A 25,061-nucleotide genomic window follows, 5' to 3' on the forward strand; every position below is an offset into this window, starting at 1 on the left:
CAGCCATGAACTGTACTGCTGGAGATATGTGAAGAGTGATTCTAATGAAATGCCCTTATTTTGTTCTTTTGTTCTTTTGTTCTTCTGTTATTTTTTTCTTTTGTTCTTTTTGTTCTTTTCTTTTCTTTTCTTTTCTTTTCTTTTCTTTTCTTTTCTTTTCTTTTCTTTTCTTTTCTTTTCTTTTCTTTTCTTTTCTTTTCTTTTCTTTTCTTCTTTGTTATGCTTTGGTTTTCCTTTCCTTTCCAATTTTCTTTTCCTTTCTTTTCTTTTTTCTTTTCCTTTCCTTTCTTTTCTTTTCCTTTCCTTTCCTTTTTTCTTTTCATTTCTTTTCCTTTCCCTTTCTTTCCTTTCCTTTCCTTTCCTTTCCTTTCCTTTCCTTTCCTTTCCTTTCCTTTCCTTTCCTTTCCTTTCCTTTCCTTTCCTTTCCCTTTCTTTCCTTTTTTCTTTTGCTTTCTTTTCCTTTTTTTTCTTTCCTTTCCTTTCCTTTCCCTTTCTTTCCTTTTTGCTTTTCCTTTCCTTTCCTTTCCTTTCCTTTCCTTTCCTTTCCTTTCCTTTCCTTTCCTTTCCTTTCCTTTCCTTTCCTTTCTTTTTTCTTTTCCTTTCCTTTCCTTTCCTTTCCTTTCCTTTCCTTTCCTTTCCTTTCCTTTCCTTTCCTTTCCTTTCCTTCCCTTCCCTTTCTTTTTTTCTTTTCCTTTCTATTCCTTTTTCCTTTTTCCTTTTCCTTTTCCTTTTCCTTTCCTTTCCTTTCCTTTCCTTTCCTTTCCTTTCCTTTCCTTTCCTTTCCTTTCCTTTCCTTTCCTTTCCTTTCCTTTCCCTTTCTTTCCTTTTTGCTTTTCCTTTCCTTTCCTTTCCTTTCCTTTTCTTTTCTTTTCTTTTCTTTTTTTTCTTTTCTTTTCTTTTCTTTTCTTTGTTTTGTTTTTTCATTACCTCACTGTGTTAGGTTGTCAGGATAATGGAGTCACTACATTTTCCATTAGCACCTCACTGAATCATGTCATGTGATTATTTGTGAACTTTCACACATAAGTCTTTTACAGCACTCACTGTGTCACGCTTGTCTTTCCTGGTTGCTGTTACTATTTACGGTCTTTACATTATTGGTGTATATACTTAGTTACTTGTGGTTTATTTCTCTGCTGCACGTTTGCACCTTATAAAAATTTGGGACAATGTCTGTTGCTAAAAGCATTATACAAATAAAATTGTATGCACTTTCATTTACTTTCCTTCATATTACACTGTGGGTCAGGTCTATACATTTGTTTTTCATTGTTTATTTTATTTTTATTTTTACAAATGCTAAATTTCTATGTGTATTTTGTCTGATTTGGACGCCATAAACTTACCCACAGTAGCAGCCGACTGATCCACACTAGGCAGGACTTTAAACAGGCGGCTTAATTGCTTGAGAAGAAATGTGTGTGAAACGAAAATCTAATAAATTGTGCTTTCTGCACATTACAGTCAGAGGAAATCTAACAAGGAGTCAATTATGAAGCGGTGAAATGTGATGTGCACTTTCTCACCAGGCCCTGGCTTTAATCAAGAGTCATTTAATTAAGTGCTTAACACAGTGAAGTCAGTGCTGCTGCGTCTGCACGGCCGACTCAAAGACTCAATCCAGAGCTCCTCGCTTGTTTTTCCAGTAGATGGGCTAAAAGATGTCATTTACAGTATCTCAGCTGTTTCTAGTCTAATGTGTATAATGCTTATTAAACTATAGAAATACAGACATCAGAGAAGTGGTTAAGGTCAAAACCCAGCACTGAGTCGAAGTTAAAGCCCTGAACACAACTTTACACCCTCATCTGATCTGCTTAGCTTAGTGGCTTTACTTTAGGTTGCTGCCTAATAAAGAAATGTTAATTGACTCCAATCTCTGATTAAATGTAAAGTTGTTGTTTTTTTTACAGACTTTTTCATTGTAGTCATAACCAGATGAGACGATGGATTGGATGTTGGATTGATGGGTTGGATGTAGTCATGATTATGCTGATTTAGTGTTTCTTATTAAGAATTTTTTTTACCCACAGACAACCAGTCTTGTGAGAACAGATACACTTAACCCAGACTTTTCTCCTCCACACCAGCAGAGGGCATCTTTCATTATATTTCAACTCACTTCTTTGCTTCTCTTTCTTTTTAACTGCCTTCAATTGCACACAACCTTCACCTTTTTTCTGTGATAGTTTGCAGGTCACTCTTGTTATTTTAAAAGCCATGTTTTTATGTATGTATGTATTATTTGACTGCCCTTGTCTTGGCCCTTTGCCTCGACCCTTCTTTCATGATGCTGTTCTGATATATGAGGGTTTTGACCCTGTCTGCTTTAATGACTTAGATTCTTGAATTTGTTCTGTATTTGTTTTATACATATCAAAAATGGTTTTGCCTGGTAGAATTTTTTATTTTCTTTCCTGTTGTCTATAGAAACTTCATGCACATGGATGCTTTCTTTATGTCTCTTAGTCCAGTGCAAGAAGAACGCTTTGATTCTTATGGTATTTGCTCTTGATTTGAACCAATGTAGCAAAATAACTGCTGCAAACATATTTAATTAAAATCATGAATAAACATTTTGTTGAAGAATTGATTGAGGCATGTGAACTGTTCTTCCAGGGTTTTTGGTACTATGTTGTTTTTTTTCTTAAGGTTTGCTTATTATTTCTTAATTGTACTTCTTTAAATGCCCTAATTCTGAAGAATTATAATAAACAGATTTTTGTTTTGCTTTGGGAAGATCTGAATTTTGCTTTGGAAAGATCTGAATCTATTTTGGTGTTTTTATTATCATTAAAAAATGCAAGAAAGAGTGTATGAAACATGCACAATGTTGCAAACCTATAAAACTGGTGCTGTTTAACATTATGAGAGCGTGTTTGCTGTTTTATCTTTAGTTTTTTTACTTGTGAAAAATTTACTTTTGACTCGATTTACTTATCTATTAGGGCTGGGTATTGGCAAGTATCTGGTGATACGATACATATTACGATACGATATTTTGTGATACTGTAAGGAAGGTGATATAAATGGATATAAGAATGTAAGAACAGAAAAATGTTGTCATTCTTCTGTCATTATCTGTCATTAACACACCACCATAAGAAAACCTTTAAAAAATGATTTACCCAGAACACAGTAGGATCTGCATTTGCATTAATTTAATCGAAAATGACATTTCTAACCCTAAACCCTTAAACCTAATTGGGAATTTAAACTCAAAATGACTGCCATGAATTTAGTATATATGTGTGTGTGTGTGTGTGTAAGATTTGATAACTATATTTTCAAGGTTAACATGAGAAAGTTTACTACGAAAGACACAGCTACAAGTTTTTTTTTTTTTTTTTTTTTGTAAGCTGTGAAATGGAGCAATCCAAGAAAATCCTGACCTTCTTCCAGTTACACACAGAAAGGCTGCACCCATTTTAAACTGAAAACCCAGAATTTGGGAGAATGTGTGAAACCTCTTGCATGCTTGCTACTTCCATCTAGGATATTGATATTTCCATTAGTATTCTGCATGTGTCACGATTACAGTAGCTGCCCAAGAAATAAGCTTTATTTATTTATTTATTTATTTATTTATTTATTTATTTATTTATTTAAATTCCCTCGGCTGTCAGAGAGAAAGAGTTATTCCTGGAACTGTCAATTAGCAAAAGCACCAGCTCAGGGACCCTATTGCTCACGTCCTCCTCACAAACCCATTACACATTTCAGCACTCAAATGATTCCATGGCATCATGTTAATGAGAGACTTTGACTTATAAATTTACACCTGTGACCCGCGGACATGTAGCTACGGCGGGCTGAAAAATTACCTCGGCGGTGCAGAGTGCCACAGAAATTTATCTTCGCAATGATTTTATTGCATGGTTACCTTAGGCAATTAAATCAATAAATCTAAACTGTCAGCAAGGAGAAATAAAAAGCTTGGATTTGGTAAATAAAAGCCCTTGGACGCGTAAATTGGGACATTATTTACTAGGTAAAGTCCTTAACTGGATGAAAGGGAAACTGAAAGCACTTTTACGGGATGAAGAAGGATATAATAAATGAATCAGGAATGCCTGAGTATGCAAATTTTCTGTGTGATGAATAAATAAGGAGTCATTAGTTCCCTAAAGAATGCACTTTTACATAATTGGGATCCATATAATAAATTCCTCGTGACTTTGTGCTAACATCAGCACAACTACCGTATCATGTTTTCTCTTTTTCTATTTATTTATTAATAGGGGGCGTGGTGGCTCCAGCGATTAAGGCGCTGGGTTGCTGATCGGAAGGTCTGGGGTTCAAGCCCCGGTATCGCCAAGCTGCCGCTCTTGGGCCCTTGAGCAAGGCCCTTAACCCTCTATGCTCCGGGGGTCCCTACGAGGGAAATACCAAGGTCCGTGACATAGGGCCACCTTCCCGTGGGCTCACCACCTGCAGGAGGGACCGTAAGGGACGGTGCTGTGAGGATTGGGCAGCAGTCGAAGGCGGGGGCCTGCTTAGACTGCTGCCCCCGCGACCCTAATTACGGATAAGCGGGAGAAAATGAATGAATGAAAATGAATGAATATTATTATTAATAATTTGTTTTTATTGGAACTTGCATGTGCAAAGATTTTGGCACCCTTTGCTGTTTAATGCTGTTTTGCTCACAAAAAAAAAAAAATCAACAACATAATCTGTGTAGAAAAACTTCATAATGAAACGTATGAAATTATTGAAATTTCGCTTAGTTACAAAGTTCTTTTTCTTCTTCTTCTTTTTCTACTTTTTCTTCTTCCTCTTAATAGCCACTCTCACTTCCTTCTTACTAATTATATCCACTTCCTGCTTCACCATCACCACACCATCCAACCTTCTCTCTCTCATTTTCCTCGTTCATCAGCCGCTCCTTATGCTCTCCTGCACGTCCTCATTCCAATGGGTTGCATGAGTAATATCTCTTTTCAGAGCTTGAGTTGAATTGTATCCATTGTAAATCAAGCAAACTTGCAAACTTCCCTGGAGTCACAACCCCGGAATTAAGAACCCCTGCTCCAGCGTTTATACTCAAAAATTCTTTAAAGCATTCTGTTTTGGCTTATACCATTTTTTTATTATTATCATTTTTATACAGACATTAAACATTTAAAAACAGCATAACTACATCTCATTTTTTTTGTTTATTACATTTGTCAATTTTATTATAAAATAAACATACAATAGGCAAAAAACAACAATAATAAAAAAAATGCCGAACTTGTGCAACACATTTAAAATACAAAGCTAACCAGGCAGGAAGATTCTTTGAAACATAACGCGTAAAAAAAAAGAAAAAGAAAAATTCTTACAGCTATACATGTATAAATGTACAGGTGCCCCTGCTATGTACAAAGAAAAAAAAAAATAAAAAAAAAAAAATAAAAAAAAATGAAAAGACAAAGTCTACAGCATGCCAGAACTGCGATATCTTCAGTCATTGGAGTTTGTGTGTACATTTAACTGTACAGTTTAAATAATCAGGACCCCAATAAGACAAAAAGCTATTTAGAGTAGTCAGAGTTGAAACCCTGCTCTTTCATTATATCAAGTGCTATCCTTCAGAAAAATGGGAGCAATGAAGCCCTGCATGGATTTCTTTTTATCTCAAGTGGCAAAGATTGAAAGGATTTTGTCTTTGACATGGTACAAGTGGTGGCCAAACGAAATACTACAGATATAGCATTTATATTCATATATTTAAACTTTGCCAAAATAATACTAGAGGTATAAGGCCAGAAAGATACCACACATTATCTTGTGGCCAAATTACAAACCACATCATCTCTTTGGAAAACTGCTCCAAGTTTGATTGATTGATTTCTTCTTTATTTTGCCCAAAAGCTAAAAAAAAAATGTTGGGTTTCACTCTTCATATATATGATACACCGTAGTGTACATTTGGATCATTCCATGGGCTTTAAGAATTCACATTAAAGGGATGGTTCCACATTTTTTTGTTCGAATTTTTCCGTTGACGTTTTCATATGCACTCGTTTTTCCCTCCTGCGGCGTTCAGAACGATAGTGGGGGAAAAAAAGTGCTGACCCTTATACATTTGAGGCTGAGCTGAATGCATATATAATGATTACACAGATAAAATCAAATGAAATAAAAAAAAAAAAAAAAGGTACAGGTTTTTTTTTTATACAGTCGTAGAAATCGGTCACGTGTAGGAAATGTAGGAAATGCATGGGAGAGGTCGTGAAAGAAAACGAAAACAAAACAAAATTTCAAAACGAATGCATTGGAGAATGAAGGCTTCAGCAGTGCTACCAGAAACTGTCCTAACTGCACACACAACAGTTGAACTTGAATATATTTGTGGAGGACCAAAAAAAATATCCCTTAAAAATGAGAAGCAAAGCCTTGCAAATTTGTGTTCTCAGAAATCCCTTTTATTGTCGATAAGCTGTACGCGTGGCTTTAAAAAAAAAATATAAAAAATTACTCTCCAAATGGTGCTTGAAATAAACTGAATTGAAACGTAATGAAGTAGCAGGAGGGCTCGTGAATAATAATAAACCACAGCGGATAAGAGGTTATGGAAATGTGCGAAACGCTTCAAGGCAACAGATTGAGTAAGGTCAAACGCAACACCTCGATCTGACACAAATGCTTTAACACCGAAACACACAAATGATGGAGCACCACTCTTTACTGTACAGAAGAAAAAAAAAAAACAGAGAACAAGACAGCGAATAACTGCTCCATGTTTTTTTTCAATCCTTACATGCTTCCTTTAATCTCAGGGCTTCATCATTGACGTTAATGTAAAAGAAAATGGAGATGCGTATGCACAAAAATGCTTCTGATGAGGTTAAAAAGCTGGTCTCTACTATTACCACTACTACTATATGTGTAGTGATGGCTAAGTGGTCAAGACGTTGGATTTTGAAGGTCGTTACTTCAAATCCCAGCACCACAATGCTGTCACTGCTGGGGCTTTAAACAAGGCCTTTAACCCTCCACTGTTTAGCTGTAGAAATAGGATAAATAAAAAAAAGGGTGTCTGACAAATGCTGTACAGTGGTACCTTGACCTACGAGTTTAATTCGTTCCGTGGTCGAGCTCGTATCTCAATTCGCTCGCGCATCAAAAAAATTTTCCCAATTGAAAATACTTAAAATGGCATTAATCCGTTCCAACCCTCGAAATGACACCCCGTTTCATGTTATTAAATTAGGAAAATACATTTCTAAATAACAAATCTTGTATAAGAACATAATAGAAAGAGTATGTAAAGATATAATAAGGTTTTATTCAGTGTATTTACCTTGGAGATGAGACGACTTGAGCTAACGAAAACCGCGGCGGAGGGGGGCGGGGGGAGAGGTGATAAGCGGCGGAGGAGGGAAAACTCGATTTTTTGCTACTCTCTCTATCACTCCTGTATACTACGTATCCCTGAACTTTAATTTTTTTACTTTTTCTTCTTTGCTTATCTTTATTTTCGTCACAATCTTTGCTTTCTGGCTTCGTTTCGCCTTCTAGCAGCGGCGTCTCGAGCCCGTACCTCAATTTTTTGCTCGCGTAACAAAGCAAAAAATCGACCGAGTTAACGCTCGTACCTCGGAAAACTCGTACATGAATGCACTCGTAGGTCAAGGTACCACTGTAAATGTAAATGTTACGCAACTGTACGTGAATAAATCATGTGATTAAATCTTGGAAGATGATGCAGTGTTTCTGTCGCCTCAAAAATGCTATCCAGTGGTGCATGTTGTGAATAGAAATACAGACGGCAGCAACTTATATAAACAATCTAGAATGACTGATCCATATTTCTTCGTATTGACTATGGATGGATTCATGCATCTACTATGTGGTAGTTAGTGGTTAAGGAAATTCTGATCTGAAGGTCATGAGTTCAAATCCCTAACATAACAACTCCGGGGCCCCTGAGCAAGGTCCTTAAACCCATAGCTGTTCAGCTAAAATTGTTTGAATTTCCCTCTGTGGTGAAAACATTGATCTTTCTATACTATATAAACAAAAGTATTAGGACACCTGACATTTACCACAAAGTTGGAGGCACACAATTATATAGGATGTAGCATTAAATTTTCCCTTCACTTGAACTAGGAGACCCAAACCTCAAACCCAAGCATGACAATGCCCCTGTGCACAAAGTGAGCTCTTTGAACATATGCTTAACATGGGTTGGAGTGAAAGATCTCATGCTATAGAGCTTTAACCCTCTTCAACACCTTTGGGATGATTTGGAATGATGATGGTACTCCATGCCTCCTCACCTCACCTACATCAGACACCCTTGTGGAAGAATGAGCACAAATCTCCACAAAATCTAGTGAAACATTTTTCCAGAAGAGTGAAGAGATTATATAGGAAATAAGGACTAAATGATGATATGGGTGCCCACAAACCTTTGTTAAGAGAGTGAACAAAATTATGACATATCATCGGTTCATAGATAAAAAACTGCAACTGCAACAAACAAGCGTTTTTAGTGCTTTCGTCATAAAACTAGCTTTTATAGGACGCCGCTGAGCTTGTTAAGATGAATGGGAGGGATTTATCTTGCACTATATGCACAGTATGTGGATTTGTGAACTGCTGTGTGATAAAAGCTACGGATAAATAAAGTTCTCTGGCCTCACAGCTTCAATTTACACTTACACTGATCTCGCATACGCACCTGGCGGTTGATTTAACACGAGTAATTTTCCTGTGAATGTTCATTGTATAGTGCTACTTGGGTATTATTAGGGGCAAAATGAAAGAAATAAAGGATGATAAATTGTAATTAAGGTGAGACATTTTTTAGCCTCATCAGAGCATAAATGTAATCCAAAATGTCTTTCGCACACAACACTCGACCGAAACCCTCCCCCCCAAAAAACCCAGGTATCGTCACCCTTAGTATATAAAACACCAATAAATAATCGTGGTTGTATGAAGAAGAAAAAAAATTGGAATATACCAATATGGTATGGAAAGATTTTTTTCAGTTCATTCTCGTTCTTAAATATAGACTCTAATAAATTCTCGTTGTATACGCAGGCACTTTTGTATGTTCTGGGTAAAATTCGCTTTTCACACCCACACACTTTTTTCCTCTCTATTTCTCTCTCACACACATTCACTCACTCATTCACTCATGTCAAGACTCTCAGTGAAACCATGAGCTTAATGGAACTGATGCTGGCACTGAGAATCTGACCAAGGTCATCTGTCCACGTGCACTCTTTTTTCACGCTCGCATACGCTGATCAACTCGGATGAGAAGAACATGGAGAAACGTAGCACTGACAGCGTGTCAACAGCGTACTACTGATTATATACAGTTAAGAACCGGCGATAAAAAAGGAATCGACTGCGATTAAAAAAAGTGTAGATACATTTGTGAGCTACAGGTTAGTCAAATTATTTCTTTTTCTAGGGGAAGTATGTGTGTGAATGTGTGTGTGCATGTGTGTGTGTGTGTGTGCGTGTGTGTATGTGTGTGTGTGTGTGTGTGTGTGTGTGTGTGTGTGTGTGTGTGTGTGTGTGTGTGTGCGTGCATGTGTGTGTGTGTGTGTGCGTGTGTGTGTGTGTGTGTGTGTGTGTATGTATGGGGTGGTATGGGAGGGGGGGTACTAAACTCATTGTAGGTAAAAACAACAGGGCTGCATGAGCTGTCTGGGCAGAGGAACTGACACGATGTGACAGAAAAGAAAAGAAAAAAAAAAGAAAACAGCACAGAATTCGGAAGAATTAAATGTTTTGGACTCTTGTCGGACTATCTAATAACACTCTCTGTGAACATGCAAACATCGAATAGTCATATAGAACACAGTCATTATGGTACATATTGGAAAGAGCTGTTAAGTCAAGGAGGTGCTGCTTATTGTGTGTGTGTTTGTGTGTGTGTGTGTGTTTGTGTGGGTGTGTATGTTTTTTGGGGGCTCACAGGAGAAGTCAACTCTAATCCTCTGACAATTTTTAAGCATGTGGTTCCCTTAAAAATCCGATTTGGAACAAAGCCAGCGTGAGTGTTAATAAATAATAAATCATTATCGTGGCACCGTAAAGAGAGAGAGAGTGTATGTAATTGAAAAAAGGGGGGGAAGGAAAAATCCACCCTGAAGCATGTGACTTCTGATTTGCTGAGAGATTCTAAGGCTAATCTGTTAATCAATGCTACGTTTTTTCACGTGGGCGCAATGCTAGCATGACCACAATGGCGTTTAACAGAAGGGAACGTTTTTTTTTAGAACAATCTCACAAAATTGCAAATAAACGTTGGAGTAGAGAAATCAAGCTATATAATGAAGAGGTTATGTAAGTTATGGCTTGTTAGCGAGCTTTGAGGTGTTGAGCGCACAGTTTAGGAGTGGAGAAAGCTGGACAGACTGAAAGACTGACGCATCATAATTATTGGTTGAATCCCTGGCAGCATTAACTGCAGAAAATTGAACGGCTTTGTGGGTAATGTAGCGTGGACCAAAAGAGTAAAGCGCCGCCGCATCACAGTCTTTAGAACAAAAGAAAAAGTCAGTGGCACCAATATCTGCAGGAAGTTTAACAGCATTGTGGGTAATGATGGACAGACCATTGTGGGTCAGTCATGACGCTCAGGGTGGAGATTTCCTCCAAAAGATGGATCTTTTTTTTTTTTTTTTTTTACTTTTCTAGAGTTTTTTGCTACTCCTTTGCCCTCCCCCCCAGTCCTTCCCAATTGTTTTATAAAGCCATCGACATGTAATACAAAGAAACAATACTGACATAGAGAAGGATTGCACACGGGGCACCTGTCTGCCCCTCTTCTTTCACTTTATAGGAAATAATGTACACTGTACAAAAACGAGAGAGCAGATTCAAAAACAAACATACTGTCCCGTCTCAACCATCTGCCCCAGCGAGTCACATGACCTCCTGCGTGTGTCCTCTGCAACAGCTGCAAGCAGAAGTGTAGTTCCTTTTTTTTGTTTTGTTTGTTTTCTTCTATCCTGAACACACTGACAATTTTTGCAGTCTCAAGATGCTCAAGTGCTCAAGATCTCCAGGAAATCCAACGGCACCTCGAATTCGACTCGTTCCTCAGCTGCGACTTGCGTAGGAGCAACTCTGAGACGGCAGTGCTGGTGGAAGGAGATGATGGAAGGAGTGGCAGGAGTGAGAGAACAAGAGAAGGAGAGCAACCGAAATAGAAAGAGAGACAAAGAGAGAGAAAGAGAGAGAGAAAGAAAGAGAGAGAGCACAGTGAAAAGCTCCAGCACTATAACAAATGGGCCTCAATGCGGAGCCAGTGCAGTCCTTGGCGAATGTAGCGCACCAGGTCTGTCATGCTGCTGTGCTGCGTCAGTGGTTCCATCACCGAGTCCAACTCCTGAAAAAACTCTGTGAAAAATAACAAAAAAAAGGAGTTAGATTTATCCAAGTGTATAAAACATAAAATGGATAAATATGTTTTGAACAATTTTTAAACTACACATTTTCATATAAACACAATGTTTTACCCTCAAAAAGTGCATTTTTCAGGCATCTTTTCCCCAAAAAAGCTACATTTAATGATCATATTAAAAAACATTAAGTCTGAATACAGAATCAGAGACGTGATTTTTTTTTTTTCACTAGTTCAAATAGAACAACTACTACTAAACCCAATGTTTTTAACCGTATAAAGTTTTAAATGAGGGGTTTTAAAATGATTGGCACCCATCCACAAAATGCTTCAGTCTTCTTTAAAACATAAACAACACTTTAACAAGTCATAATTAGTAGAATGTTCAACATCCAAACAAGGTTAGAAATATGATTAGAAGACTTTATACCATACAGAACTCATAAAAACGATTTTTTTATCTAAATATTCAAACATTTTCAGCTTTGGCAAAAAAAGCTCCACTATTTGTTCCATTTTTAACCGTTCCAGGTAAATATATATATATATATATATATATATATATATATATATATATATATATATATATATATATATATATATATATATATATATATATATAATTTTTCTTAATTTTTTCTTTTTCTTTTATTTATTTTAGATATTCAATATCTAATACCTGAGTAATACATATATTAGATTTTTAAGTGCTTTGATTTTCAATTGTTTGATTAAAAAATTCAATGATTGGATGTAATATTTATTTGAGACAACACTTTCTCTTTTTGGTTTGTGTATTTTGTCCACCACTGGCAAAAAAACACTAATATGAGAACTTTCCTATGGGAAGCAGAAGTCTTATAGGAGTTGTAAGTTGTGTAGGTTGAACATTCAAGATCTGATAATGTTTAATTAGTGTATTAATCAAATTTTTTTTTTTTTTAGTATTAGCTATAAAAGATATCAGTAAGCTATGAACATGGCTAGTTCTCTTGGCTGCGTGTGTCTGAGGTTGTAGTGCTATCATTTTGACATCATTTCTACCAAAGGCTACATTCAACTGGCCTTAATTTACGACATAATGAAAGAAGAGAGTGAAGAGGAAAGAGCGAGGGAATGAGAGAGGGTCAGACTTGAGCCTTCAGAGCCAGAGAGACCTCACACGTGACATTTAGCAACTCTGTGCTTTTTAATTAGCCTTCTCTAGAGGAACAAGGGAGAGGAAATGACAGAGAAAGCCCTATCAAACCTGCAGAGCGATGAAGGCACGCTCTGTCTCCAGTGGTCCATATAAATGTTCCCTCACTGATAAGGCTAATGTGTGAAAAGGGGGCCAGTTCTCTTTTCAACCTCTGACAGATGTAGATAAGATGTAAAAGAAGACCAATCAGGCCTAATGAGCGAGTGGCATGCTGACGTGGGAAGTACGCCGTTACTCTGCGGCTTGTCGAGGATGAATACAAGGCCCTTAACTGCATGACTAACAAAATGGATCGCAGGCTCCTTCACGCCAAAAGCTCTTCGGATAAAAGCATCTGGAAAATGAATAAATGTCAAATTAATCCAGATGAATTGGAAAAAAATGAAAAACAAGAATCCTTTCTGCAAAGATATTTAAGACTTCATAAGAGTTCAACAATGTTTGCTTCAGAGAATCTGATCTGAATTTTGATGTTGGCAATTTAACACATTTTGCTTTAGAAACCAAGCAGAACTTATCTTTGTGCAATGGCAATGACGTGATTTTTCGGTTGCCAATTTGAATTCACGTTTTTAGATGGCCCGGATTTTTCTTCTGATATCTGTCAGCAGGATACAATTTTCTAACTCACACTGGGCCAAACTTGTGTTAAACTAATACTCCTGCCTCACATAGATTCAAGATGCAGAAAAAGTGACCAAATCCCTGACAAAACCTCTTGCAAAAAGTCTCTATGAATTTTGATCTAAAGCACATGCTCAGTAGAAATGCCAGTAGAACGCTAGTAGAAATGCTCTAGAAATTATGCCATTATGGCAGCGGGCACGCGTAAGATCGAAAATTTTTATAGTCGAACCATCTGTATATACATACATACATATATATATATATATATATATATATATATATATATATATATATATATATATATATATATATATATATATATATATTCTTAAAATGTACTTACATATCCAAAGTACTATTATTTATTATTGTTATAATGTACTACTATAATTTTGATCACAAATAAGACTCTTTGCTTCATGTGAAAAGACTCAAATGTTACAAACAGCACATCAATCTATTATTAGATTGATATTAATGAGTCTAACACTGATTGATTTCTATTCAAACTATCATAAGCCCAAAAACCTTCTTTTTAACAAACACAAAAATATTTGCACAAATAATGCCAGTGGTGTTGTAGCATGTTAGAGTCAGGAGTTTCTTTCATCATTTATTCCTCTCACAATGTTCTGCTTGCTGTTGAACTGATGCTGAACTGTATGTTGGTGCTCAGTAGATACCATCAAGCGGCTCAAAACAGATCAAGCTCTGGCATTTTAACCCATGTAAAGCATATTAAAATGGAGCTAGCTTTATCTACAGGGGCATTGCCATTAGAGGTCAACCGATTAATCAGCTCTGCTGAACAATCGGCATAGATAGTTTAAACTATCGGTTATCTGCAAAAGTCCATACCAATGTTTTTCTGGCTTCTGCGCTTCTGTCATTACGAAAACGGCTCCTAGAGGTGAATCACTGATGCCATTTGCTGTATGTTTTTACATGTGAGACTGCACGCTGCACAGAGAGCGCTATATTATGTTTATTATCTTTAAAAAAAAAATTATAAAATTATATTTGTTAATTTCTATATTCATGTTTATTTAATTAGGCAGATTTTCATGATTGTTTTTTATGTTTGTGATAATGTTTAGTTTTATTTTACTTGAAGTGTTATGTTTGTTTGTTTTTTATCCAGCATCCAATTTTACAAACTATCGGTTGATTAATCGATTAAAGACAAGTACGAGCTAACCTAGCTACAAAATCCACTATTGCTCGACATCAGCGTTCCAATTCATCCCAAAGGTGTTCAGTAGAGTTGAAGCTCTATAGTAGGAGATCTTCCATGCCAACCCATGTGAAGCATATCTTTATTGAGCTCACTTTGTGCACAGGAGCATTGTCAGGCTGAAACAGGTTTGGGTCTCCTAGTTTAAGTGAGCGGGTAAATTTCATGCTAGCACATCCAAAGTGTGCCTCTTTGGGGAAGAGAATGGCCAGAAAATCAGATGTCCCTATAATCTTGTCAATATAGTGTATAATGGAGTGTCCAAACACCAATCTGCCTGTATATAAAAAGTAACCCGGAACTTTGTGAATAGATATGACCTAATCAAACCCCTAAATCAAAAACACGCTTCATTTTACTGTGGAAATACAAATTGTTTACACCCTAATTTCCAGCTTTGGGTTTATGATCCTAAAATCAGTTTAATCAATGCATCACTGTCAACATTTATTCTGAGCGAAGAATCCTTGAGATATTTTGGCAGAGTTTGTACCTTGGCTCTCGTGAGCCAGCTTGTCGGCCGTGTCCCAGTGCTCGTAGCTGCGCAGGATGTTGTTGGTGATGTTGACGTGGCTGGCAGCCATGTGGTGGATGCGCTGTGGGATCGCCACGCTGCCAGAAGACGAGGAAGAGGACGAGGAGGAAGATACCATTGCTCCAGTGTTGCTGTTGACTGAGCTGATAGGGGAAGGACTCAGGGACATGGGAGATGGTGTTCCTGTAGTCCTGACAAATCAGAGATACATAAATACAACTTTATTATTCATAAACAATATTGTCTGTAAGTTTAGCATCCACCAGAAGTGCAATTAGTAGCAATTGTGCAAATTGAAAAGATGAATGTGCAAATATATGTATGGTATGTAATATATAAGTGGATAAATGTACAGTAAATAAATATTAAAGGCTCTGGCAGTAATAAGTAAGTTAGTACAATAAGAATATGTATATATAAATAAAGTGGTATCAAAGAGTTTTCAGACTAGTTTTGCAACACGCCAACAGATGGCAACACAAGGCTGCATGCACAGTCACAGGGAGAACCGTGATTTTATTTATTCTAAAAAATATTATAAGATTTGCATTGAAGAAAGATTATATATTTTTTTAGCAATTTAACTATAAACAAGCAAACAAACAAACAAATAAATAAGTCTTTTCCTAGCTTAGCTGTTTCACGTCATGCAAAATGGTATTAGCATTAACCCTGGAGTTTTTCTACCACACAGGCACAGCTCCACACACACACACACACACACACACACACGCACACACACACACACACACACACACACACACACACACACACACACACACACACACACACACACACACATCCATCTTCCATTGCTTAAACCTAAACAATCAAGCCACGTTGCCTGTAATCCAGCGATAAATTGAACCGCACTCGCACCATGCTGGGCTAAATTATGTTCGCTGTCAACAGCAAGGCCCATTCTTGGGGGCGGTGCAGGTTTTTACTCAAATAAACAGACCATCAGTGAGGAGGAGAGACAGCAGAGACAGCAGGAAGGAGAGAAAAGATTCATGATGGGTAAAGAAGGTAAACAAAGTGCAGACGTGAGAGCAGGGGAGTAGGTGTGTGTAAGAGAGAGTGTAAGATACAGTGTGTGTCTATGTGTGTAAGGGAGCTGGTGTTGATCAGCAGGTAGGGGGGGATTAGAAGGCTCTCTTTACTGGTATTGTAGCAGAGAAGGCTGGAGGCCTCTGGCTGCCGGAGCTAATTGGGTTTGACAGGTGCGATGGCTGCAGAGCAGCAGGCCTGTGTAGTGTCCAGCCAGAGGCCAAGTCTCTCTTTTTTTGCTCACTCACACACACACACACACACACACACACACACACACACACACACACACACACACACACACACACACACACACACACACACACACACACACACACACACAGAGCATGTCACCCCAGCCCACACCAAACATAAGGAGATAAAAGAGCTTAGCCTCTGTCTTTCTAGATTTCATCTTTGTTGTTTGAAATAAATCTACATAAATACTAGAGTCTCTTTGTTTTTTAATATACATTCTTCACTCACAGCTTTTGTGTCCTGTTCACAACCTTTATTTCTAACTGTCTGTTATGTAAAGTATTTGAGTAAATGTACTTCCTGAGTGTATCTAAGTAATTTTTAGGCTACTTTCTAATTTTACTGAGTATCAACGATTTAAGCATCTTTCACTCTCCACTCAACTACATTTATGATTCAATATACACAGATCAGGCATAATTTTATAGGCACCAATCAGGTATAACATTATGACCACCTGCCTAATATTGTATTGGTCCCCCTTTTGCTGCCAGTTCTGTACTAAACAGTCTCTGTTCTCTCAACAGTCCTGACCCATTGAGCGTTAACAGCATTAACTTCTTCAGCAATAAGGAGCTCATCTGTTAGTTTGGACCGGCCTTCACTCCTCACGTGCATCAGTGTACCTTGGCCGTCCATGACCCTGTCACGGGTTCACCACTGTTCCAGTTCTTTAGGCCATTTTTGATAGATACTGACCACTGCACACTGCACACTGGGAAAACCCTACAAGAGCTGCAGTTTCGTAGATTCTCTGACCCAGTCGTCTAGCCATCACAATCTGTCAACTCAAATCTTTGCTATTTTTCCTGCTTTTAACAAACAACTTTGAGGACAAAATGTGGACATTTGCTGCCACCCACTAACAGGTACAATGATGAAGAGATAATCAGTGTTATTTACTTCACTGGTCATAATGTCATTGTTATGTTTGTATAATGTTGTGGTATACGTACTTTTTACGCCAAATTTCCTATTTTAATACCTGTTTTATCTGCTCTTATTATTTATTCTGCAGAAGACATATTGTTGTTGACGAAGCTGTTCTGTTGATTCTGGTTAATGCGGTGCTGAGGTGTACAATTCGACTAGCATTTTAGAAAATCTAAACTCATGAATCAACTGTTTTTGGCTGTGTTGAGGACTAGTGCATCTTTGAACCTCAATCAATATGAGCTAAATGCTCAAGTACTGATAAACTCAGATACTCCATTAATTCCCATTTAATTTTTGAGGTTTATTAGAATAAAAAAACATGAATAAAAATAATGTATATAACTCTCTTAAATTTTTTTACTGTCATATAAAAGGGCAATTCCAAGCAGGTTTGGGTCTAGTTAGCTGAAGTAAATTCGAAATTTAATCTTACTGGATAAAAAAATAAATAAATCTGGTGTCCCAATACTTTTGCCCAATCAATGAATTTTCATTTGCTAAGATGACAGTTTTCTTGCATTACAAGATGACGTGTGATGAACAACAGCGATTAGCAAATGGAAAAAGATGAGGCTAGAGGTGAAAGGATGCTGGATGTATATATAGAGGAAGGACATACTTTCCATTGGAGCCCCACGGTGAAGGTGCTTGTGAACTTTTCGCTGAATTCTGTGAAGAAAAACAAAGACAATATTTATATAAACTGACGGAGCGTGTTCCAGCTCTCAAACACAATTAATCATTGCGACAAAATGCGCAGATAATAAACGATATTCGTGTAGACACCGTTAAAAACTGTTGTACTGTTGCACCGTTATACTGCTGCAAATAAAGAACAACGGTGAGAGAATGCAGATCATGTGTAAGGTGTTCACCTTGAAGTACTCCATTAAGGAGCGTGAGTACTTCATCGCGTGATCCTTCTTCAGCTTGAACATCCGCAAGTACAGCAGGGATAAACAGCGATTGCTGTGGAGAAGGAAAATGCGTGCAAAAAGGGTTTATATGAGACAAAAAAAAAACACAACAGAGTAAACAAACACGAGTAAACGCTGGCAGGTTTCTTAAGAATGTTCTTGATAGGATGTGACTTTTCGAGACAGGTAAACAACCCATATCCTGGTGTGCATGGATGAGCGTGTTGGCTTGGACACAGCCAGTAGCGTCGAGGGACTGACCTTTCAGTCCAATGCTTGTGAGACACCAGATGCTTGGGACATATGCACCGCCCCATGAAACTGAACAAGCCCTCTGTCAATTCTAATAAGAACTCCTCGGGTTCGAGCTTTAACACTGTGCACTCTTCGGACACTTGGATTTAGGTCAGGTTTCATAACAGACTGCCTCATTTCTTTTTATCCGTCATAACCAATACAGGCGCCTTTTGTGTTGGGACAATATCAGTTTGTTGATTGGTGCTGTTGACAGGAGTAGACAGTAACAAAGTAAATGTAATTCCTTGCTGTATTTTTTTTTAAAAGTAGCTTTAGTGAAGTATTTCCATTTGGGGAGACGTTAACTTCACTATATTTCAAATATCTTACTTTTTACTCAATGGCATTTTGCGAAATCAGATGTACTTTTTATTTATGAGGATAAAAACTTAACTGGTCAAACACTCAGCAATCGACCAATCAGGGTTGCGCTCTTTTTTTGAATTTTTACTTATCACAAACATACATTTCAGCATCAGTTCAGCAGCAAGCAGAACATTTAGAGAGAAATAAATGATGGCAGAAACTCCAGACTCGAACTCACCACATCGCACGTGACCTTATTTGCACAATTATACTGTAGTTGAAAAGGTTTTGGGCTCATGATGATTTTAAAAGATATCAATCAATGACTAATTAATATCATTATTTTAATAGAATTAAATAGGATTAACATGGTGACATTCTTTTCTTAACGTACACTGAGTTGATTAAGCATAAGTCTTGCGACAAAAATGTTAATAGGAACATAATATTTATAATAAATCATAGTACTTTGGATACTTAAGTAGATTTGAAGGCAAATACTTTTACTTATGTAAAAGTGTGAAGTACTTTTACTGGAGTAATATTTTACTAAGTGTATCTTAATTTTAACTTACTCACTCTAATGGGTGTGAAATTTGTCTTTTATCTCCTGGTCAAATTTGTCTTATATCTCCAAAATGAAGAGAGAAAAAGCATTTTTTTGCTCATCATTGTGTTAAAATGGCATATCAATGAGAAATCCAACAGAGAAGTAGTCAGAACAGTGTAAAGTATCTATAAATGTTGGAGCTGAGTGGGGAAAAGACCTGATTCACATAGTTAGTAGCTTATGAGACCTACATTTGGCAGATGCTCTTATTGAGAACAACTTACTTACAGGTATATACCTTAGAAGTTACACTCACCCCCTTCTGATCAGTAGTCCAACATCATAACCGCTAAGCTACTGCTTATATTTCAATTCAATTCAATTCCGTTTTATTTGTAAAGTGCTTTTAACAATAGACTTTGTCCCAATGCAGTCTTGCAGAGATAAAGAAGTTATAAAGTTGGAATGTATAAGTTAATGTCTATTAATCTGTTACTTTATCAATTGCAGTTATTACTGTCGATCTGTACTTTTCAGCGCTTAAATGCAGAACTGTTTACACCAACTGTGGTCCTAGACCATTGCAGCAGATTATTAACATTAATGACAGTTTAAATCCATCCTCTTTTTAAATTGCTCAACTTCATGGATCTTTAGAATGCGATATTCAACGGAATGACAATGGAATCAGCATGCAAAATCTGTTCAAGAAGAGAGTACACATGAGAAGTCGAGGGAACTGGAGAGACTGAAGAACACCACCGCATTGCTCTCTATTTAGGTATAGATGAAGCAATCTCTAATGCCCAGTCGTACTCATACAGCGTTTTGGGTGATGAAAAAAAGGCGAAATATCATAAATGTAATCAGATTTATCTGATATTTCCCAGTATGAGGTTACAATGAAGCAAATCTAAGATTATTAAACCTATTTCAAGCCATTTCTACTTATTTCAACCTCGAAAAAATTTTGTTCTATTGGCATAATGTTGCTCATTTTAATCATTCATTCCTAGAAAGCAGCAAATCGATTTCCCGATGGATTAAGAACAAACTTAAAAAGAGTAATGATGTCTCATTTTGGCTTGTTATTATTTCATAATGACTTTATAATTCAGCTAATATATTTAAGATAAACTATGTGGACAAAAGTATTGGGACATCTGGCTTGTCCAACCATATTTGGTTCTTCCTCAAACTGTTACCACAAAGTTGGAGTCTTTTCCAGCATGACAATGCATCTGTGCACAAAGCCAGAGAGAGAGAAGGTTGGGTGGTGTGGAGATTGTTAAGCAGGAAGTGGATAGGATTAGTAAGGAGGAAGTGAAAGCAGCAATTAACAGGATGAAGAGTGGAAAGTCGGTTGGACCAGATGACATACCGGTAGAAGCATGGAGATGTTTAGGAATGGAGAAGGAGTTTGCTGGTACTGACCTTTAAGCATAAGGGAGATGTGCAGACCTGCAGTAACTACAGGGGTATAAAGTTGATCAGTCACACCATTAAGATATGGGAAAGAGTAGTGGAAGCCAGGCTGAGAGAAGAGGTGAACATCTGTGAGCAGCAGTATGGTTTTATCCCGAGGAAGAGCACTACAGATGCTTTATTTGTATTGAGAATGTTGATAAAGAAGTATAGAGAAAGACAGAAGGAGTTGCATTGTGTGTTTGTGGATTTAGAGAAAGCGTACGACAGGGTGCCAAAAGAGGAGTTGTGGTATTGTATGAGGAAGTCAGGTGTGTCAGAGAAGTATGTAAGGGTGGTGCAGGACATGTATGAGGACAGTGTGACAGCAGTGAAGTGTTCAGTAGGAACCAGAGACTGGTTCAAGGTGAAGGTTGGACTGCATCAAGGATCAGCTCTGAGCCCTTTCCTGTTTGCAGTGGTGATGGTCAGGTTGAAGGACAAGGTCAGACAGGAGTCTCCCTGGACTGTGAAGGTGGAGCTGGAGGTAGCAGAGCTGAAGATGTTGAGGTTTTTGTTGGGAGTGATAGGATTAGAAATGAGTTTATTAGAGGGACAGCGCATGTAGGACGTTTAGAAGACAAGATGAGTGAGGCGAGATTGAGATGGTTTGGACATGTGCAGAGGAGGGACATGGGATATATCGGTAGGAGAACGCTGAGGATGGAGCCACCAGGAGGAAGGAAAAGAGGAAGGCCAAAGAGGAGGTTTATGGATGTGGTGAGGGAAGACATGCAGGTGGTTGGTTTAAAAGAGGCAGATGTAGAGGACAGGGTGGTATGGAGACGGATGATCTGCTGTGGCGACCCCTAATGGGAGAAGCAAAAAAAAAAGAAGTAGAAGAAGTGAAGTATCCCGACAATTTAACTCAACCGTATTGAACGCCTTCGGGGAGAATTGGAACGCTGACTGCACCCCAGGCTAAATGAGCTCAAGCACACTCCAAAATCTTTAAAAGGTTTTCCCAGAAGAGTGAAGGTTATTGCTACAGCAAATAGGGACTAAATTGTGGAATGGGATGTTCAAAAATCGCATACCAATATTATGGTCAGGTGTCCACAAACATTTGTCCATGTAGTGCAATTTAACTTGCTAAGATTTCATTACATAGCTGACCCATGCCAAGCATCACATTATCGATAAAAGATTACTATAAAGTTGATCAGGGTGGATTTTCTCTCGCATATACACAATATTGACAAAAGTACCTGACTTTTCCAGCCATATGCGAAAAGTTGGAGGCAGAAAGTTGGAGGCACACAATTGGATCGGATGCCTTTGGATGCGAAAGCATGAAATTTTCCCTTCAGTTGAACTAGGGCACCAAACATGTTTCAGCATGACCATGTACATTTGCACAAAGCCAGCTCCATTAACATATTGCTTACATGGGTTAGAGATGGAAGATCTTGAGTGGCCTGCTATAGAGATCAAAACTTAACGCTGTTAAACACCTTAGTGATAAATTGGAGCACTGACTGCACCACAGGCCTCCTTATCGTACATTAGTACCTGGCGTTAGTAATGCCTTTGTGACTAAATGAGTAGAAATCTCCACAACCACCTCCAAAATGTTATATAGTGGAACAACTTTTCAAAAGAGTGGAGACATTATAAGGAAAGAATTGTGAAATTTTTTTAATGGTATATTTAAAAAGCACATACTAATCTTAGGGCCAGATATCCACAAACCTTCGTCCATATAGTGTATATAGAAAATGTCTGAATGAAAATCCGTCTCTGAAATTTACCTGAGCGCTCGCATTAAACCCGAAATGACTCTGATTATCAAAAGCACAAAGCTGGGAGCTCCGTATCAAACCATTTTTTTTACAGTCGCCCTGGTGTGAGCACAAATCCAACCTTGACATTCAACATAAACAAGTGTTGCTGATGTGACAGACAAATTGGCATGTGGATCGTCTTTTATCTGCCCTCGAGTACACATCCCCGCTGCAGCGGCACGGAAATCTTTCATTATCCTCTAACGGCTTAATGAAATACAAGAATAATGATCCGGTCTAAGCTGATTAAGTGCTTTAGCGGTGTTTTAAAGCTCCCAGATAGGACCGATTGTAGACGGGTGATGGCTGAGGGGAGATTTAGACAAAGTGGAGCAGCGGCAAAGTGCCACATCAGGCTGCTGACGGCTGGCAAGTTGTGTGGCTTTTGGGGCTTTTTTTTTTTTATATGCTGCCAGACAACAGGCTTTTCAAACACACTGTGGCATTTATTCAATGCTCATGATGACTGTATTAAAAAAGCAGAAAAGCCTGCTTCTTTGCATTAGAGTAATTGTAAAGCATAAGTAAGGAATAAAACGCAAAAATTGTGGGGTTAAAGGAAAGTAATAAACAACATGATTACTGCCATTACTCACACATTCATCACTTTCTTGCGGCGAAAATTTTTTCATTCACATCTATACTTTTGACGTTTACAAATTCCATACACTAGAGACTCTTTCTATGTTATTTCCTCACAGAAAACCTCCATATCCATGTTACTGTATACTGTTTACCTTGCAGCTGGTGTTAGTGTCAGAGCTGCTGCTGTAGAACATGAAATAAAACCCAGGAAATATTTTATATCTTATATCTATTTATCTTAAATAAGACTAATAAGAATTTAATAATATTGTGTTCACTTGATTCGAGGCATCTTTAATGTTGTATAGTTGAAGATTAGACTAGCACAGGTAAACTTTTTTCTAATCTTCTACCATCTGAACCTGTTCCCATGTTAGCCTCGGATTTCTGTGCTTCACTGAATGGACGATACTGTAAATCGTCACCGATAGCAACCGGCTATTGTCAAAAATCTATACCGATAGTTTTTCCGGGTTCCAGTCTGCTGTCATTACGAGAGCGGCCTCTAGAGGCGAATCACTGACACCCCGTGTTGTTTGTTTTTACCCGAAGACTGCATGCTGCATGGAAAGCGTATATTTATTTCATTTGGCACCTTTTCATGAATCAGTACTGTTGTTTTAATTAAAGATTTTTGTAATAAAGTTCAGTACTATTTCACATGGAGTGGTATTCTTGTTTGATTTTATTACAGTAGCCATTTTAAAAGACTATTAGTTGATCAATTCTGGTAATCCAAATGCTTTTCTGCTCACTAAATAAATGAAGTGTGCAGGTGTTCCTATAAAAAGTGGACAGTGAGTTTATGTAAAATCCACATGCACAAAGACACAGATTGAGGTTTTGATGTAGAAAAAAAACCTTAAACTCACCACAGCACCGCTAATTTCTTCTCCGCCAGCGTGGCTGAGTGACTGGTGAAGTTCTTTAATCTCATTGCATACCTTAAATGATACAAAATAAAGCAACATAATGAGCAAAAGCGATGAGGCATCTATTACCGCTCTCGTTTCTTTCTTCCTATGGAGCGTCACTTAAATGAGCCTGCTGCTTGCAAATTTGGTAATGATTATAGAACGTAAAATTATCGAGATATCATGAAATGCTGATATAATGCATCCTCATTTTATGGCTGTTTATAGTATATCCAATTCTTCTCTTTCTGTGTGTGTGTGTGTGTGTGTGTGTGTATGTGTGTGTGTGTGTGTGTGTGTGTGTACAACCACACACGGTTTCCTCTAAGCTCCGATTTCAATCACCGCCAACTGATTTGCCGAGTGCGCTGATGAGCTTTGAGGTCCATCTATTTTCATTCTTGGTGACATTAATAAAACAAGGGCTGCTAATTGCACTGCTTGTAACACAGAGTTGCCTTGCGGTGGCCCTAATGGCAATCATCGCTTTTATTTTAATCACGGCAGGTAGGGCGGCCGTGCCGGGGGGCAGGAGAAAAAAAGAGAGTGAGAGAGAGAGAGAGCGAATGAGAGAAAGAGAGAAATGGGAAGCTGGCTTTTGGCAGTGCTGACCTAATGAGCTCCACAGTTTCCGAGTACATGGTGTACGGCGACTTGGCTTCTAACGGGTCTCGTTCCATGGCATTGCCGCACTCGATGAAGGAGAGCGCGCCGTCTGCATAATTGACAGCTTTGCCAAACTTCTCCATCTGTAGAGCGGGAGAAAAAAAGGAGACAGCAATCAAGTGTGAGAAGACAGATGATAGGAACAAAAAGTCTTTTACTCTATAAAGATGTTCAGAAAGCAACTGATTTTAAAAATAGTTTTGGATATTGGGCCTCGTTTATCAAGATAGATACTAATTTAAAATATACCAAATATACAAAAAGTATTTACATTTATTTACACAAGAAATCAAGAAAATACTATAAGTTCAGGAAAAATTTGTTTCGAACGAACATGTATGCCTGAAAAGTCTAACTACAGATCGGATTCAGATT

The 25,061-nt window shown here is 37.8% G+C and overlaps 1 protein-coding gene across 4 annotated transcripts in view; it reads right to left on the bottom strand.

Annotated features, from left to right (window-relative positions):
- Positions 1-10,752: 10,752 nt before the first annotated feature.
- aff2 (AF4/FMR2 family, member 2) overlaps positions 10,753-25,061 on the bottom strand; it is a 255,571-nt gene continuing 241,262 nt past the window's right edge. For all 4 annotated transcript variants that reach the window (XM_083561461.1, XM_083561459.1, XM_083561462.1 and 1 more), the window contains exons 16-21: positions 24,633-24,769; positions 23,979-24,050; positions 18,079-18,172; positions 17,823-17,872; positions 14,918-15,150; positions 10,753-11,358 (exon numbers count right to left, since the gene is read on the bottom strand). In XM_083561461.1, the coding sequence (XP_083417587.1) occupies positions 11,237-11,358; positions 14,918-15,150; positions 17,823-17,872; positions 18,079-18,172; positions 23,979-24,050; positions 24,633-24,769 (708 nt within the window). In that variant the 3' untranslated portion in view covers positions 10,753-11,236. The remainder of the gene's footprint in view (positions 11,359-14,917; positions 15,151-17,822; positions 17,873-18,078; positions 18,173-23,978; positions 24,051-24,632; positions 24,770-25,061) is intronic.

The sequence above is a fragment of the Silurus aristotelis genome (genome assembly GCF_946808225.1).
Source record: "Silurus aristotelis genome assembly, chromosome: 14".
Classification (NCBI taxonomy): domain Eukaryota; kingdom Metazoa; phylum Chordata; class Actinopteri; order Siluriformes; family Siluridae; genus Silurus; species Silurus aristotelis.